General features: G+C 36.8%; 1 protein-coding gene across 8 annotated transcripts in view; it reads left to right on the top strand.

The window, feature by feature from the left end:
* The window catches only part of GRM5 (glutamate metabotropic receptor 5), a 242,013-nt gene that overhangs the window by 178,144 nt on the left and 45,451 nt on the right, over window positions 1–18,418 (top strand). For all 8 annotated transcript variants that reach the window (XM_086882176.1, XM_086882179.1, XM_086882178.1 and 5 more), the window contains 2 exons: window positions 2,474–2,709; window positions 14,384–14,630. In XM_086882176.1, the coding sequence (XP_086738302.1) occupies window positions 2,474–2,709; window positions 14,384–14,630 (483 nt within the window). The remainder of the gene's footprint in view (window positions 1–2,473; window positions 2,710–14,383; window positions 14,631–18,418) is intronic.

Here is an 18,418-nt window from a genome sequence, read left to right on the forward strand (position 1 = left end):
GTCTGAAACTTAACAACTGGATTTTTAAAATATTCATTCTATCCTGTGTACCTACTCCACTTTCACCAAATTTGGGATAGTAGTTTAGCATTTGCTTTGCCATGTTGTCCATCTGAGGCTTTGTTATCTCTACATCGTTGTCTATACAATACACATTTTGAGTAGGTTTTATTTCATTCCTAAATGTCTTTTGCTCAAGAAGCTAAGCTGAAACACTTATTTGAATGAGAAGTAGCTCTGTTGAATTAAGAAGCTCTCCTGCAGAAAAGTTGAGAAGGAGGGTTATATAATATGAAGTTGTCATTTCCATATTTTTTAATAATTTAAAGGTATAAAATAGTATCTCTGTTGCTATTCTTAGAGAGGATAGCTAATCATAAAGTAATACTGTCAATTTTATAGCACCCTTCAGGATTAGATCTACAAAACTTTGAAAATTATAGGGAAATTAATTACAAGAAAACAGGCTTTTCTCTAGGATTTCTATGAGACAACTCACCAAGCTGGGGTACTGACAACATGGCTTTAATTCTTTTAAATTCTACTCAGTTAAAAAAAATAAATAAATAAAATCCCACACTACAAAACCTATCACTTCCTGCATTCAAAGCCTTGTCAGGTTTCATGAGGGTGGATAAAACTGCTTAAAAACTTGCCAAAGAACAAGACGAATCTTTTAGAGGAAAGGTTAAATCAGTCATAAATTTAAAACACCTTCTGTGGCTTTTTTCACAAAACAACACATAACGGGTTTTAACTCTGTCCAGTAAACATTCCTGATGGAAGTGGGGGGTGTTTGTCTTACTGAGCCTCTTGAGTGCAGTTGGGAACATTAACACCTGTGTTAATCCCTAAGATGAAAGGTAAATTTTCCAAGTGTTATCTTCAAGCTGAACAGCAATGCTCATCTTTCTCCTTTTGTGAACGCATATTTCACTCTCCTATGCTGAGTACATCAGTGCATTTGAAATCTGAAGCATGTTTACTGGTTCCTTCATTTTGATTCCAGACACTGGATATTTTATTTCCCCCTGGTGAAGCTGCTATTTACTGACATTGCAGCTCTGCTAAAAAGATGTGGTCAAGAGTCCAGGCTCTGCTGAAACAATATCTTGTGCAGGAGTTACTCTCTGAAGGCTTTTGCCCTGTGTGAGGACAGCTCAGTGCACAGCATAAGGAATGTGCTGGGGACCAGGTATCTGCAGCAGGATTCCTGACTCTCTGCAGTATAGAAGAAAAGTTTAAGGCAGGCAGTGAATGATCAAAATAGAACAACAGATCCACACACATAAAGGTCACCTACATCACTTACAGCATGACTAACTTACAGAAGGGCTAGCTTAAAACAAATCATCGAGTTTTAAAATAAGACAAGTTGAGCTTATTTTTTATCCTTCAATTATTCAACTTTCAGGATTTAAAGGTACTCTGTAGTCAAAATCAGTGACTTTTTTGCGGGGGGAAATGCTAATCTGAGATTGTTCTAGTCTCTGACTGTAAGACCTGGGGCTTTTGAAAAACTGAATTATCATGTTCATGATAAAACAGAAGGAATTTGAAGTGCTCTAATGAGATATGTACATTTTTGGGGTTGAGTGAAACTTCATAAATTCCAGTACTTCTAAGAAAATCCATTGTGAAAATGGAGAGAGGGAAATTACCCTGAGAAGTTTGTGACATTTTCTTTGAATGGAGTTTTCAGTTGCTTCTGTCTCCTTGTGGTTAGAGTGCTGCAATCTGAAAGGTTAACAGAAGGGGATTAAAATTCTCTGTGCAGTACAGCATCACACAACTCCAAAAAGCTCCAGCCACAAGCAACAAAGAAATAGGAGCAACACCTGGATCCGCATAATGCTCTGTCCAGCTTCATTAGCTGTGTCTGCAGAGAGGATTAATTGCTGCAGATGCAATGCCATGTTGTCTGTGTGCTGGTGTTTCTGCTTGAGCAGTGCCAGCCCATTCAGGACTTGCTTCTGGCTCTTTGTGCCATGCCTCATTAAGAAGTATGGACATGGTCTACAACACAGTCCTGCCCTTTACACAGTGAGAGATCCCATCCTCAACATCACGTCATCACAGGTAAGAGTAGTATCAACCCAGTGTCAGGGAAATGCTGAATCCAAGGTTTTCTCCCCACAGCTCAATGAGGTTAATTGATGCAGAGTTACACTTATACACAGCAGATTTTGGGATCTGTGATTTTTAATGTTTCAGTTGTCTGCCTTGGAGGATGTTGAATAGATAATTTAAGTAGAAGGTGCTGGTGTCAAGCAGTAAAACACTGAATTGAACAAGTAAACAAGTAAAACACTGAACTTGTCCTCTAGAAGAATTACAGGTGTTTTAAAAGATTTCAGCCAGAACCACAACTGTTTGTGTATGTGCACTTAGGCTCTGATTTTCTGTGTTAAGGAAGCTCTTTTCTAATTCCTTTGAATGGTCAACGTTGTGTTCCTTTCCTTTACCCCTGCAGTGACGGCTGGGCAGACAGGTATGATGTGACAGAAGGGTACCAGAATGAAGCTGTTGGTGGGATAACAATCAAGCTGCAGTCTCCAGACGTGAAATGGTTTGATGATTACTACCTACAGCTTCGGCCAGAAACCAACCATCGGAATCCGTGGTTTCAGGAGTTTTGGCAGCACAGGTTCCAGTGCCGGCTGGAAGGGTTTCCTCAAGAGAACCCTAAATACAACAAGACTTGCACAAGTAAGTAAATTTATTACTTCTGCTGTGTGAAACAATGTGAATGAAGGTCTGGGCTGATGCAGCATGGTCTGGTGAAATACTGAGTTGGAATGGAAGGAAAAGAAACTATAATTACAATGCTTGCTGTACTTAAAATTATGAAAAGCACAATTTTAAAAGTGTTCTGATTTCTAAAGAAATAGATAGAGCTTCAATACCTAATTTCTTTCTGTATTTGAAAAACTTGATGCTACTCCACCTCTATAGGCACGTAAACATTTTCAAAATGTTGCAACACAAAATTAAATGTGCCTTTTCTAAAAAAGAGCTAATTATATTGCTTTGGCTCACAAAAGCAATGAGAAAGCTCATATACTAAAAGTTATCTGAAGCCCTTATGGCGGTGATGATTATTTATGAACTTCATATAAAACACTAGATGATTTGAAAGATGTCTTTAGGTTTTCTTTCAGCCATGGGTCATTTCAGGATAAGCCGTTTTGAGCTGATTATTTTCATTCAATTGTACTAATTTTAGCAAAAGCTTCAACAATATTTTTGTCATTTCTGCACAACAGATAGATGTGACACATTTTTCTGGGGTTTTGCTGGGGGCTTTTTATTATTTATTACTTCTGTTAATTGCTTTTTATTTCATGAGATGCCAAGCAGTGCTAATGTCATCTAGGCTCTGAACTGGCACCCACATCTTGCATTCCAAAGAGCATGGGGACCTCTGGCACCAGCCAAACAACAAGAGACACAGCAGGAACCAAGGACTCAGTGCCTCAGCACTTGAAGGGGTCTTTTGTTCAGGGTCCTTTGTTCAGAGTCCTTCCTTTGAGGCTGAAGGACTACTTCTCCAGCCTCTTCTTATTCTCTGTAACTCTCTGGGCAAATTTTTAACAATTTCTGGCCCTTGAGTTATCAATAATACAATGGGTATTCTGGCAGTGTAGGGGATAGGGTGGTGATGTGCTGGGCATTAGTCCAACCATAACTCTAAATCCCAAGGGTTCTTCCCTCCTAAAAATGTCAATATCTTCCATACACCCATGAGACCAAGAAATGTCTTAAAGGATCAGAATCTTGGATTTACACAACACAAATCCCTACCTAAATCCCACTGAAAGTGGGATTAAATGATTTTAAAGTGTTCCTTTTGATTTGGACAAGGTCACAGAGGAAGTTTGCGAGTGAGATGTAACTTGAATCTAGGAATCCCAAAATCTCAGTGCACACCTTCCACATTCAACTGACTTTTCTCCATTATTTTTGTTCTGTTACCCTTCCAACACAGTCTGAGACAGGTTTTATTTGCATTATTGACAGGTACTGCATATTGAGCAGCAAACTACATTGATTTCCCCATGATAATGTAAACCTATTTCCTGAGATGTCAATGCAGAGGGCATAGCTGGATGCAGGCTAATAAAGACGTGGTTTCCATCAGTGTGCCATGTAAAAAACATTTCAGTTTGACTTTTGTTGGTTTCCTTTTTAACTTACCTTTTACCAACAATGTGAGAATCTAATTTTTGTTTTATATGAAAGACTGGGAACTATGAAATGTAAGTGCCCTAGAGAGTCTTTTATAGCACCTAAAATAAAATTCATCACCACAGAAAATTTTTTTATGGGGTGCAGGGAGATGTTATTTTATACACGAAGTCACCCAGTCATGAATATAAGACAATCTATTCATAAAGCTTCAATAGTTTGGCAAGGCAAACTCAAAGGCTTTCTCACAAGGAACCACAGATCAAATAGGTTCCTAAAACTTGGGAATGTCAAAGAAAAAGTTGCAAAAATACGAATGTTCTGATTAGCAAATCATGAATAGAGAAAAAGGCTTTTTTCCAAATAGATTGCTCTAATTTCCTTCCGTTTTATTGTAATAACCATTTCTGGACCATGATGCGTACAGTGAAAGAATGAAAACCGGATTATAAAAGCTTTAATTCTTTCTTGTTGCTGTAGGGCAAAAAATGTTAATTCAGTTGTAGAATTTCCCAGGTTAATGACATTATGCTCAGCACTCAGTTAAAACTGCCCATTAAGTCAGGTTTTTCACACAGAAAGTTGTTAGTCATCATATTATTACAGTTTATATTTTTGATTTTTATCTAGACCATCTGTCAAAATTCATATGAAGGAAATTCAAAGTTTGGCCTGAAAGATGACACACAGAGTTACTTAATGGCATATTTTGTGCCATAAGTGCTAAGACACCTATGCTGTTTTTATCATAATAGCTCCCAAACTAGGCAAGGGTGTATGATAAACTGAGGAAATTTGAAGTTACTCAACTCTGTGGGTTAACCAGCAAGAAAGACATATTCACTGAGAATTGCAAGAGTGAGAGATTTTGATGCTGTGACTTTAAGATCAAAATTACTTTGAATATTTGAAATTGGCATAGTAGTTGTTGTTTCTGCCCCATTTCCTATCACCCACACAAATTTGAAAATTATGCCTTTTCAATTCCTATATTACTATTTATTTATTTCAAACACTCAAAGTTGTGAGTCCTAAATTCTATCTGTTCAGACTTCACAATTGTAAAGATGATACCTGCCCTCAGTGGTCACAATCATTTCACAGACTGTCCCAAGAGTTTCTGCATGATGAGGAATTAGTTTTGGTTCTGATTTCATCTGGTAAGGAAGCAGGATCATGTTCTTTAGTATATCTAACTAAATACGTAGTCTTTTCCAGAAGCTGCATAAAAAAAAAAATTAAAAACCCAAGCACCTTAAAAAATATCAAGCTACAGGTGTTTCTTAGGATTACAATTAATGAGATTAAGTTTATTGAGAAATACTGGAGAGAAATAAAAAAAATATTTTTTACATCAAAAGTCAAGCAATTCATTACTTCTTGGAATAAAGATAAAAAGATAAACACAGAGCTGATGTCAATAGACAAAGTCATTATTAAATGAATGTCTCTATATGAAAGGCAATAACCATTATATTAATGTGAAACAAAATTAATTTTTCTCTGTAATCCAGTTGTGTTGCCACAAAAACATAAAGAATGGTTAACATTATAATCAAGTTTATTCCATAAGAAAATAAGCTCAGGAAGATATGGCTGAAATCTAAGTGGTAACTGACTTCACCTATGCACCAGCTATGAATTTAGCTGTTAAAATCTCTGCATTTGCTTTGATGAATCCTGCCTAATAAAATATTAGGCTATATATATCTCTGTGGCAGAAAATACATGAAGACATAAATCATTGTAACAATCTCTAGGGACTTGTGAGTATTTTTCTCACTTTTTAATATAATGTATTCATAGACAGTTCCAGGGCAGGTATAATTATTAAATAATACATGATTTAGAAAGATACATATAATAAAATTATGAAATCAGCCGAACAATGAGAATCCAAAAGACAATAAAGTTCTTTTTCTCCATTCATTTCTATTAAGCACTAAAAAGTTTCCATCCTTTCACATACACTTAGTTCACACTGAGATGAAAATTTCAGCATCCAGGTCATTTTTCATTTGCAGATTAGAACATACTTGCTTAATCCAAATGTGTGTCACCGCTATCATTGCTAAGTACATTGATTTTCTGCCCAGCTGGAGCACTACAGAAAGTGAGAAGTTCACAGGCTTATCTGAGTTGATTTTCAGTGTAATCAGTTCCATGCCACAGGAGAGCTGCTACAAGCCACCTCTGAGCAACAAGAGACAGAGCAAGGAATTTAAAATGCGTGTGTAAAAGGAGACATTTAATGGCCTCCAAAGACTAGGAATTTTACAAGGTTTGGGGGTGGTTTCACCTCTAGCACCAGTTAGAGATTTTTTTAATATCTAAGACCCTAATTCAAAGAAGTTCATGAATAGGTGTGCAAGCTGGTCCGGATGAGTGACTCCATTCAGTGACCAGCTTCAGGTCTCAAAAGGCCAATGTAATCCTTTGGTATTGATTGCCTCTGGACCTTCGAAAACTAGACGTTTATGTGATTGGCTTTTTCCAGACAGAGTTCCCATCAGACCTCTAATTCTTAGTAACTTTTCATCCTGGTGAGGGTGTTTTAAAAAAATGCAATTTAACATGAAGCAGAAACAAAAGCCAACATAAGTTAATTACGTGGTGAAGCTCTGATTCAATGGACAGTACTGGGAAAAGACAAATCACCGGGAGCAGAAGATATTTACTACATCTACCAGTCTGTTAAATTATTTATTTTGCCTGCATTATTTTTCCCATGCTGTGCAAAAGCTGGAGGCATGGATGGAATGGCATTATTTATGGTGATACTCAAACACAGAGCAATACCAGAGTACACATCCAAACTATCTCTGATCTAAGTCACTGACAATAACGAGTAAATAAAAAGTGGCGGATGCTGCTGAGGCAGTGCAGTATGTTACTTTGGCAGAGGCTACAGACTTCAGAAAAAGAAAGCAGTTTCATGAAAAGGAGCAGTGGGAACAAGAATCTGGAGGGAGGTGATAGGTCAGTTTTGCAGGTACAGCAGGGTCCTGACATTAAATACTGCGGTTCAAAGCAGAGAGGTGGAAAACAAAGGAAAGTTATAGGGGCTGGGTCATCACAAACAAAGGGCAGCCACAAACAAGACATAGAGGGCACTGAAAGTGAGGAAAGCAGCTTCTGTCTGACATGGCTGGGAGCAAAGACACAGTGACAGGGTTTATGGGGAAGAGGAGCGCACAGTGATGTGCAGGTGTCCCGGTTCCAGATCCCAGGAAAAGGAGATTTGCAGCAGCAGGTTGAATGCGTCTTAGCAGGATGCAAAAATCCCAAATTCCATTCATGATTTAACCATGTGGCTTCTCTGAGATAAAAGTGCTTTTTCTGAAGGTGTAAAAATTCTCATAAAATAAGGATGACCAATATATCTGCAAGCAATTTAGAAGAGGATTAAGAATGAATGAGTTTATTTGCAGAAAAGAAGATTAGGGAAATTTGGGATAAATACAAGGAAAGTTTTGCATCTTTAGGTACAAATGTGCACGTAAAATGAAAGTGCAAAAAATACCTACTGGTTTGCTGAATCTCATCCAGTTTCATCTACTTTTTAATGAGTAAAAAAGGACACACAAAAAGTCCAAGGTTTCAGAGGAACAGAAATTTGTTTCAACAAATGGCTCTTTTGGGTTTCCAGATAGAACGAAGGAATAAAACATGACTGTCTAGTCTTTTGCACTGCAACACGCAAATCTGTTGATTAAATGTAAGCTCTAATGCCAAAATTGGTTTAATCAGAACTCAGCCAACAAAACATAAGAGCTGTCAGAACGGAAAGGTATTTTACATATTTCAAGGAATGTGTCACATTTAAAGATCATATTCCTCAGACGTTGAAGTCCTATACTTTTATTTTAGATTGGAAATAAAAGCAGAACAAATTTAGTTAAAATTCATTTCTATTTTTTGAATAGTGAATTAGAAAGCATTTTAATTCTTCTGAATACATCCTGTGTGTCATTCAGTTTGATACTCATGCTTGGGCACTGGCAAGCTGAATTATGGTCCAGCCCTCATTTTTATGCCCTAAATTTCAGACCTGGAACTCAAACACTGTTATTACTACTTTTACAGTGATGCTGGGTCAGATCCAGAAATTTCCAAAGGCAAATCAGCTGTAAGGCATAAATCTAGATCTGAATTTTCTAGCAGCCTGATATAATCTGAGTCAGGAACCCACACAGACATGTTACTATTTTTTTTTTATTTTATTTAGAGAAAGAAGCAGTGTGACACTAAAAACTGCTGTAAGCTCTAGTTTATATATTTGAAATGCTTTTTGATATAAATTGATCCTGAATTTAACACATATGTAACTTAAACACTTTAATAGATTGAATCTTCTCATTGTTACAGAATTCATCAAACTCCTTCAAAAATCTGACTACAAAACTACATTTTTTTTTTCTTTCCCTTTATGTTCCCTAAGTTCTTCCTTCAATATATTAGATGCATGTGGTAATACATCTAATGTGACTTTTTTCTTTATATTACAATTTTTTTGCTGATTATACTGACCTTGACAAGGGAAGCCAGACTGCCACTGTTTTGTGGACACCTGGGGAAGAAGGTCCAGCTCTCATCAAATCTGCGAGCGCCCTGAGAATGTCGTGGCTGTGCAGGTTTGAATAGATGTAAAACACCAAAGTCAACTCAGTACTCTGAAAAAAACTTTTGGAAGTCAGCTGTGGATCTCAGTACGCTGAATCTGGTCTCTCAGTCACTCTCAATATTTTGGCATTGCTCAATATGTAAGATGTAACAGTGCTGATACTGGCCTTCAGTTAAAAAGAGTGAAAGTTAGAACTGGTCAAAAGCATTGGGTGAGGGAATTACACTGACTTCCTTGTCAAATTTCACAAATGTTTCATAGGAGCATTAAAATAGGTCATTTTTGTCTTATCTCAATAGCACTGAAAAGCTTTGTTTCAAGCTTTTAATTTACTTTCACATTGTTTCAGTTTTATGCAATGTGTTTTGCCTCAGCATCAAAATGACATTTTCCAGACAAAAAAAGATATTTGAACTGCATAGAGTTTAAAATACAGCAAAAAATACCACTTTTCTTCAGTCCAAGAGCCTGTAATAAATTAAAACAGGAAAACAAATAAAGAAATGAACTACTGCAATTTATTTTTTTAGCACTAAAATACACACAGAACCTTACAAATAACACAGAACTGAAAGCTACTCTATCATTTCACATTGCTTTGATACAAAGCTCTGGTAACAGATTTTGGAAAAGGTTCCAAAATCAGTCTATTTCTATATCTTTAAACAATGACAATTTAACTAGGTATGAACAATACAGTTCTTATGTACAACCTTTCCACTGTTTTATGAGACACCACATATTTCTTCAGTGGAGAGACATGCATGTTTCTGGGATGACTGACTTGGTGGCATTTCATCCAGAGCATACAGATCATGGGAAAGTCACATGTCTTCCCAAAGAGCACAAGGGGGACAACATGGACCTGCTGACAGAGTTAAAAAGCTACACACTATGTCCTGCAGAAGACAGCCACCACCACAGTTTTGTTGGAAAGATTAGCCTGTTATCCTGATTTTTTCTCAGAAATTCACTAAGGCAAAGGAAAGAACATATAGGAAAACACATTGGTTGGTGGACTTCAAGTACAGTGAGCAGAAAGTGAATGTGGGACGTATTTGCAGCAAAACTAGAACACATTTCAGTCAGTCTCTTGTCCCTCAAAAGAAAACTTAGCAGAAATAATCACTGAGGTTTTAATGGCATATTTATGGAAATTGTATAGAAACTAAGTTGTAATATAATGGGGAAACATTATGGAATAACTGGAGGCTGTAGGATATGCCTGTGGTTTCCATTGTCTCATGACTTTTTCATAAACAACCTTTTGATCACTGAGTATTTAAAAAAAAAAAAAAAAAAAAAAAAAAAAATAATTAATAATAATGAAACACTAACAATTTCCTTTCATTTCAGTGTTACAGTCAGTGCAGAGCAAACAAACTGCTCTGCAATTTGAAAAAAATATTCTCCCATATTTTGTCTCATATTTTGTTCTCCTAAGTCTCCTCAGGGAATGAAATAAGGGGGTTGAGGGATAGCCCAGAATGTATTTTCACTCTTCCTTTTACCTATTATTCATTCTTTAAAATGCAAAATATTGTCATCTTTAGAAAAGGTAGAAAGCAGAAAAAGCATATTGAATCATGGTATTTTTGTGCTCTTTAATATCCTTGCTTTATGAGGCTTTGTAATATCACAAGCTGGCAAGCAGAAAAGAATTGTATTTCATCTTCCTTGAGGGTAAAAACCTGGGGAAAAAAAAGAGAAATTATATGTTTTGTATCAAAAATCTGTAAAATATTGAAATATATTGAAGAATGCTTATTTTCATGCTTAGTACTAGAAACAATAGACAAATTTCAGAGTTTGCTGCAAAGATGTGGGTTTGTTTTGTTTTGTTTTTCCATATTTGGAAGGAGGAGGTCAGTCTTGAAAGAACTATTTTATTGGTGTCACTATTAGCCAGGACCACCAGTTCTGGATGCTGCTGGAGTATCTCTGGAGGGTGGGAAGCAGTCCAGAGCTGGCTCACCATGCACAGAGACTAACAACATCCATAAGTGCTTTATTGGATCACTGCCCATAAGTACACTAATTGTTTCTAAATAGATCCAACAAATGAACCGTTGCTAGTTGGAATCACGTTCGTGGTGAAAGAATATGTTTCCTTTCCATCATCTACATATTTGTGTATTTTGGAGACTTGATAACAGAAAAGAACAAATTTGGATGAGGAGTTTAGTGCTGGGCGTCTCTGTACAGTTAATCATACAATAGAACCATAGAATAGAACGGTTTGAATTGGAAAGGAAGATTAAAGAGATCAAAGAGTTTTAGTCCCTCTGTAATGGCCAGGGACATTTTCACTAGACCAAAGTCCCATCCAACGTGGCTTGAACCCTTCCAGGTATGGAGCATTCACAGCTTTTCTGGACAACTTGTTCCAGTGACTTACCACCTTCAATTTCTTCCTCTAAACCTGCCCTCTTTCCATTTAAAGCATTCCCCTTTGTCCTATCATTAGGTGGGCCCTTTTGAAAACTTCAGCATAGATTCATAAATAGGTTGATATATATTCCAAATGCTGTCATCCCCATCAAATTCATCCATGCCACCTTTCCATGTCATGATCACCTGTGTCAGGAAAGGCTCAACTGAAGACAGCACTCGTGGATGAGTAATAATTGTAAGAATATGTGCTAGAGCTCCATCAAGAACAATATGTAAGAAGTCTAAAGTGAACAATGTGTTTAAGGCTACCAAAATCATAATTGTGGCAGAGATTAATTTAAAATATTTTTACTTTTTTTATCCTTTTTCTTTTTTTTTTGTTTATTTGTTGAGTTAAAGACTACCTTTCAGCTTGTGTATTCACCCTTCCCTTAAAACCACTGCTAGGGTTACTGAGGTAAGTAAGGGTTACTTATATGTTTCAAGTCTGACATGCCAAAATACTTTGTGAAACGGGTTGAAAACAACTTTCAGACTTGGTTTTGATTGGATTTTTTAATGCTGGTATTTTTAAGGCATTATTACCATATGCTAAAGAGAAAAATATATATATATTGACTAAATTTTTGTGATTTTCCCTTAAATGCAGAATATTTTGTTACTATAAACTGGCATTGGCAGGTCAGATTTTCCCCTATATAGGCAAATAAGGCAATTAATGTCTCAGGTGAATGTGTTCTCCAGCTGCAGGAAGTATATTAAAATTCTCACAACAGATAAATCCCTCATAGCTCCATTGACAATTGCCACCAGCTCCTAGGAAGAGCTAAGCAACATTATTATAAATCATCAGGTGAATGGAATGAGGTTCAGTGTTTAAAGGAAATCAGAATAATAATTTCATAAAACTGAAGCACAAAGCCCAGTGGAGAGTAAGAATTAAGAAGTAAGTTATTAGATTTTTAAGCAATCATATGCAATAAAGCAGTTGAAATATTGTTTTATGATAAATACTATTGCCAATGCAAATCTGATTCATTCTAATGGCTACTATAATTAACTGCATGGTGTGTGAGCTGCTAATTTTGTGGATGAATAATTGGTTAAAACAAGTTTTATGTATTGCAGTGTAATACACTTGTACAATTTTCCACTTAATTTCAATTAATATGGGCTTTATATGTACGCCACTGTTGCAGTTTTTATGCCTATTATTTCTAATTAGGAAAAAGCAATACCTTGGTAGAACAGAACAAATGAGCAGCACTGTGTGTTTTTTCCAAGTTTGTTTTTCCTTTTCCATTAGGATACTTTAAGCTCATATTGTTTAGCTTTCCAAAATGTTAATAATCATTGCTCCTGAGGTTGACTGGAAATGGTGGCGCCAGCTTCAGCATAAAACAGAAGGGAAAAAGGAATCTCTCAGTTCTCTCTGAGAACTTTCTGAACTCTATACAGTGTTTTTCAGTTCACACTATGTGTTTTACTGCCCTTCCTGATGCTTCCAATGCTGCAATACATTTTAGTGATTAGAACTGTGGGGTGATGTTCTTGTTCACCACTGAAAAGGTGTGCTTGCATGTAGTCATGCCTGTTTTATCATAGAATTAATCACCAGCTGGAGATTCTTACCCTTTTCCACTAAGTTGCCTACACATCAGAATGGGTTCTTGTCCTCTGGATGGATATTGTTAATCTAGATAAGTGCCACCCTGTCATATCTTTAAAGAAAATAAATTATCTGTGACTCAATCCTCTCATGGTATAAAATACTTCTCAGGTTGTGCTGCCTCTGCAGCTCAGATGGGCAGGTGTGAACACCATCCCTGCCCCTCACCAATGCCTCTGTGGCAAGCAGAATCTCATGGAGGGGACAGGTTATTTGCATTCCCTTTGCTCTGGGCTGCCCAGACAAGGGACTCCCTAGCTCCTAGGCTTGCTGCTTGGTTGATAAAAGGAGAAAAAATGTTCTAATAGAACTCTTTGTTTGTCCTGCCTCCAGAGACAAATCTTTCTAGGTGTCAGATAAATACCCAGCACCATCGATGCAGTTGTTTTATCCCTCTCTTCTCACTTTGCCAGTATTAAAGATCTTGTGGACAGAGTGCAGCTGAGAAGAAAAACTGCAGCCTCCCCTTCCTTAGTTTGCCTGGTGCTGTCAGCAGAGGAAATTTGTGTCAGTAATAATAGTGTGTTATAAAAAATAATCTTCAAGGTGCTGCCGAATGAATTTTTTTCTGTGCATTTCACATATGCATAAATAGAGAATAGAAATGCAAACATAATGTTTTAAAAGCCAAAAAAATTAAGATTCACCAATTCTGGCTAAACAGAGTCAGTGCCTAACCCACACTGTCAAACCCTTCACAGATATTTTAATGTATTCATCTGTATTGCATTGTTACCCTCACTTCATAAAGAGAGAGGATCAAGAGGTGTAGGAGAGATATTGGGGGAAACTTTTGGTACAGCAAAGAGGTGCTGCCTAGGTCAGTCTGTTCCATGTCTCTGACACAAAAGTGTTTTCATAGAATTACAGAATGGTTTGGATTGGAAGATAACTTAAAGATAATGTAGTTCCGATTCCTCTGCCATGGGCAGGGACACCTTCCACTACACCGAATTGCTCTGCGGCCCCACCCAACCTGGGCTTGAACACTGCCATGGATGGGGCATTGACAACTTCTCTGGGCAACAGAGTCCACTGATTTTCCAGAAGTGGAACTTTTTTATAAGGTTTCTAGAGAGTAAACCTCTTGTTAGCATTTGCACTTCAACTAATATTTCTGAAGGTTTGAAGAGATTTCTTCAGGTGGAGAGAAGTTTCTGGGTTCCCTAAAATAGTATATTTTACATTATTATTATAATATCCATGGTGTATGCTTTAAAAATACACATGAAAGAGTAGCACTCTAAACCAAACCTATGTGAGGTGAGCTGATGAGCTGCAGAGAGAAATGTATCATCTGGGTAATACAATATTTAAAGACAACCTCTCATTTCTTCATTTTTATTCTAACATGGTCAGTGTGTGTACCAATAAAAACATATTTCATGAGCTTTTTAAGGCACTTAAAATACTTTTTCCACTGTTAATAATTAAGCCACCAGCAGATGTCTGAAGATCTGACTGTATCCCAGCCCTATTCACTAAACCCTCTTGTTGTTCCCTGACAGGCCAGATGACTCTGAGGACGCAGCATGTTCAGGACTCCAAGATGGGCTTTGTAATCAATGCAATTTACTCCATGGCCTACGGGCTCCACAACATGCAGCTGTCCTTGTGCCCAGGCTACGTGGGCCTCTGTGATGCCATGAAGCCCATAGATGGTCGGAAACTCCTGGAATCCCTCATGAAGACTAACTTTACCGGGGTCTCTGGGGACATGATCTTGTTTGATGAGAATGGGGACTCACCAGGAAGGTAATGCTGACATTTCTCAAACTGTTTAATAGCAGAGATGCTAACTGCACAGAGTAAATATGTGCAGACTTGACAACAGAACTAAGATCTCATACTCCTAATTTTACATTTCCTGATTCCTGTGCTTACTTTGCAAAAATAGATTATTTTTTGGTTTTTTTAATGTGCATTTTTTAAAGGCATTTTGGGTTAAATTTGTGGACTTTCAGGTTAAAAAGTTTCCTGCATGAATTTTCATTTTCATCTGTACCATTTAAAAGTATTATTATTGAGAAGAAACTATCAGACCTTTATGATTGTAGACCATGATGTGCACCACAGCCTATTTCTCTCTTTATGTAGATGTTTAAGTGTACATGTTTGGCTGGCCTATAAAAAATCATAGCAGACTTAGTTCTTTAGTTAAGAAAGATAAAACAATATCAGAAATATTGTACTGATGCATCTGGGATTTTTTTAATCAGAATTATTAAAAACCTGTTTACATATATTCCAAATGAAAACTTTCCACTTGCATAACACACTAAGCTATCAATCCATACTGTGCTGCTCTAAAACAAATTGAATTTAAACAAAGCTTATTTTGCTGGTAACATGCATAAATATGTATACATACATCTTGAAATATAAGTTTTTCTATGACACATGTATCCATAGAAATGCACATTAGAAACAGTAATGAAGTGGGGATTTTTCTGGGTTTCTGCCTACTGAATTTTCAGAGAATGAGCAGCAATTATGATAGTATTCAAAGTATACTTATTCCCCATATTTCAATGTATTTCCTGTCTCAATCACTGCTTTTGCTCTAGTATTGTTTGAGATAACCCCTTATGTCCACATTATTGGAAGGTTTTAAACACCTTTGTTATGGTGTCATATAAACAGAAGATTAGAGTGAAAATTTTTATCCTATACACCCATTTAAATTTTGTCTTCTCCCACTAATGTGAACTGAAGGGAAATCATTAACTTCCTACTAGAAATGAGTTGGAAAATTTAAACCCATTGGTCAAAGTATTTTGACATTTCCAAAATTTCTGCAGTTTCAAACCATATTTTTTTTAACTCGTTCTATTTGCAAATCTGTAAAGCCAGCATCCTCCCCAAACCCAAGCAGGACAGCAGTCTGTGTCTGTTTCTGGAGACACAAATTTTCAAATTCTTCAGACTTGAGCTCTAAGGAAAGGCACTGTGAACTAGTAGGAGAACGCAGGAACAAACTGACAGAAATGTAGGAAAAATTCAGATGCAAATTTGTTTTAAGGGTTTTTTTAGCGTGAACAAGGTTCTCTTCTGCTAAATGTTTCTATTTTTACAAATAGCTGAATTTTGAAGGAAGGTGTTAAGTCTGAATTTTTCTGGCCAAATTTTTTAAAAAATATTTATCTCAGACTTCTTTAAAAGGATTTCCTTTTTGTTTTAAAGGTGCTCAGATGCAGTGGGCTGCATCCTACCCTATTCCAATCAGTTTCTTGTGTAAAAATGACTGTGATGAATGAGTGATATGTGGCCTGCCAAAAACAAATATGTGACATGACAATATCAATAACAATATCTAAATATTGCAAAGAGAACTTTTGCTTTACCTTTTCCTCACGTTGGCATTCTTACCAAGAATAATTTAACACTATTTGTTGCAATGAATATAATTGAATATCTTGGACATTTTTAAATTCTAAGAAAGATGATGAAGAAATTAAATCATATGCAGTCATTTGCTCAGTCACAACTGGACATAAGTATTTTCCTGAAGAGCATGGGGACACCATGTTGAATGGGTACCTCAGAATTGTCCTCCTTTAAGGAAGTCCATCTTCCCTGGATTTGTGTGATATTTGTGTCTACTCAAACTAACCAACTGCGTGTGGTTACCTAGTGCTGGACTTTTGAATAATTGTTCTTTGTTCCCTCTTGTCCAACAATAGTCACATCATTAAATCCAGCCTATGTGCTTAAGTCAGAAAACATTGAGACAAGATGTACCCTTTCACGATTAAGAAGATTTTGTAGGCAGCTGCATTTCTAACTTCCAGGTTTTGAGTAGTGTATAGTCTTTTAAGCACTGTCAAACACTATTTGCAAGGTCTTGGAGATGGTGCAGTCATACTGGAACAACTCATCTGCCCTGTTCACTTGCACTGTCAACTGCATCTTCACTTTGTAAAACAGGAATTTAAATCCTCACAGCTGTACGGTGGTGGTGGTGTTAAGCAGGAAATCAGAACATAAAAAGCCTTTCTGACCTAGATAGCTCAGGATTTCGATGTATAGCAAAAAGGTTTTGATATTATATAACAGATGATTAATCCTACAAGATGCTTTGAATCCTGGCCCTATTCCAAAGTCCTTTATGTGTATGTTGAGTTTTAAGCGGGCAGACAGTCTAGTGTAGGGCCTGTTTTATGTGAGTCAAGAGACAAGGAAAATAAAAAAGTGTATGGAAGCCATGATTCCTCAGGAAGATAACAATTATCTGTAAATACTATCAAAACTTTAAAGAAGAAATTGAGGAGGGAAGAGCAGGCAAGAAAAACTAAGATGCTGACATTTTGACTGTGCTATCAGTAGAACATATATTCCCAGCAACTTCATGGCACTTCTGTTTTGATACAAGTATTTTGCACAGTGATTAGAGCACTGCTGGAAATGTGCTATTTTACCGTCTGGTCTCTCCTATCCTAAAGGGACAAATTGTCCCTGTATTATCTCAAGGAACCTCCAGGGAACCAGTGACTCATGAGCCTCCACTACAGCAATGGACTTACTGAATCTGACTATTTCTACCCATCCATCAACGCTGTTCTCCACAGAGAAGAGAGACAAGACTTATTGAGACTATACTACATTAAATTTGTTAAGTTCCCTTCCAGTATTGCACTTGTGATGTATACATGGAACTCCTACTGGGGAGATCATTGGTTTTGTTCTGTTGCCTGTCAAGCCCTGTCAGTACTTTTGCTTGCCTGTCCATGAAACCCTAAACTGAAAGCTTTAACCAAGTTATACTCATAGGTGTGTTGCAGTATCTGACGGTGTTGAATAAAGGCACTAGTGTGGCTTCTGTGCTTTTTTATTAGACTGTTTAATCCTCAACAAATGGTTACTATGGCTGTGAAACTCAGAAAAAAGTTAGTTTATAACCATGAGCAAAAGTCTGTTTCTTTGGGTTTGTGCTTGTGTTATCTGGATTCAATTATTTTGTGTCAATCTGGCATTCATATGATCAACCTTGGGCACATCATTGTTGTAGGAAGCCATGGACATTTCCTTCTTTATACAATATATAAAATGATACATTTCAAAATCCAGAAATATTTTTCATTCTACATGTGCTTATTTCTTCTTTGTAAAGATTCAAGAACAATATAATGTGTGTAATATCACATTGTCCATTCAGTCAGACTCCACTTTAATTTCCTCTCAGAGGCTGCTACAGTCCTGATCCTGCCCTGGGTGTAATTTTGGCATTCAATCCCTGCTGTACCTCACTGTTACCTCACTGTGACAGAATTTTTCATGATGCAAAGCATCCTGAGATCTATGGATGGACAGTATTATAAAATACTTCTCCTGTAATATTTTTTTATGTCAGCATGGGAAAAATTTTGATGCTAAATATAGTATGACTACTGCTTGTCAGTCTTAAAAGCATTTCCTCAAAACTTAAGAGAGATGTCATGTGGTGGTCATGGTTTAACCCCAGCCAGAAACCAAGTACCTTGAAGCTGCTTGCTCAGTCCTGCACAACAGAATCAGGGAGAGAACTGAAAAAGCAAGAGCTAGAA

The sequence above is a fragment of the Cyanistes caeruleus genome, chromosome 3 (assembly GCF_971803275.1).
Source record: "Cyanistes caeruleus chromosome 3, bCyaCae1.hap1.1, whole genome shotgun sequence".
Lineage (NCBI taxonomy): Eukaryota > Metazoa > Chordata > Aves > Passeriformes > Paridae > Cyanistes > Cyanistes caeruleus.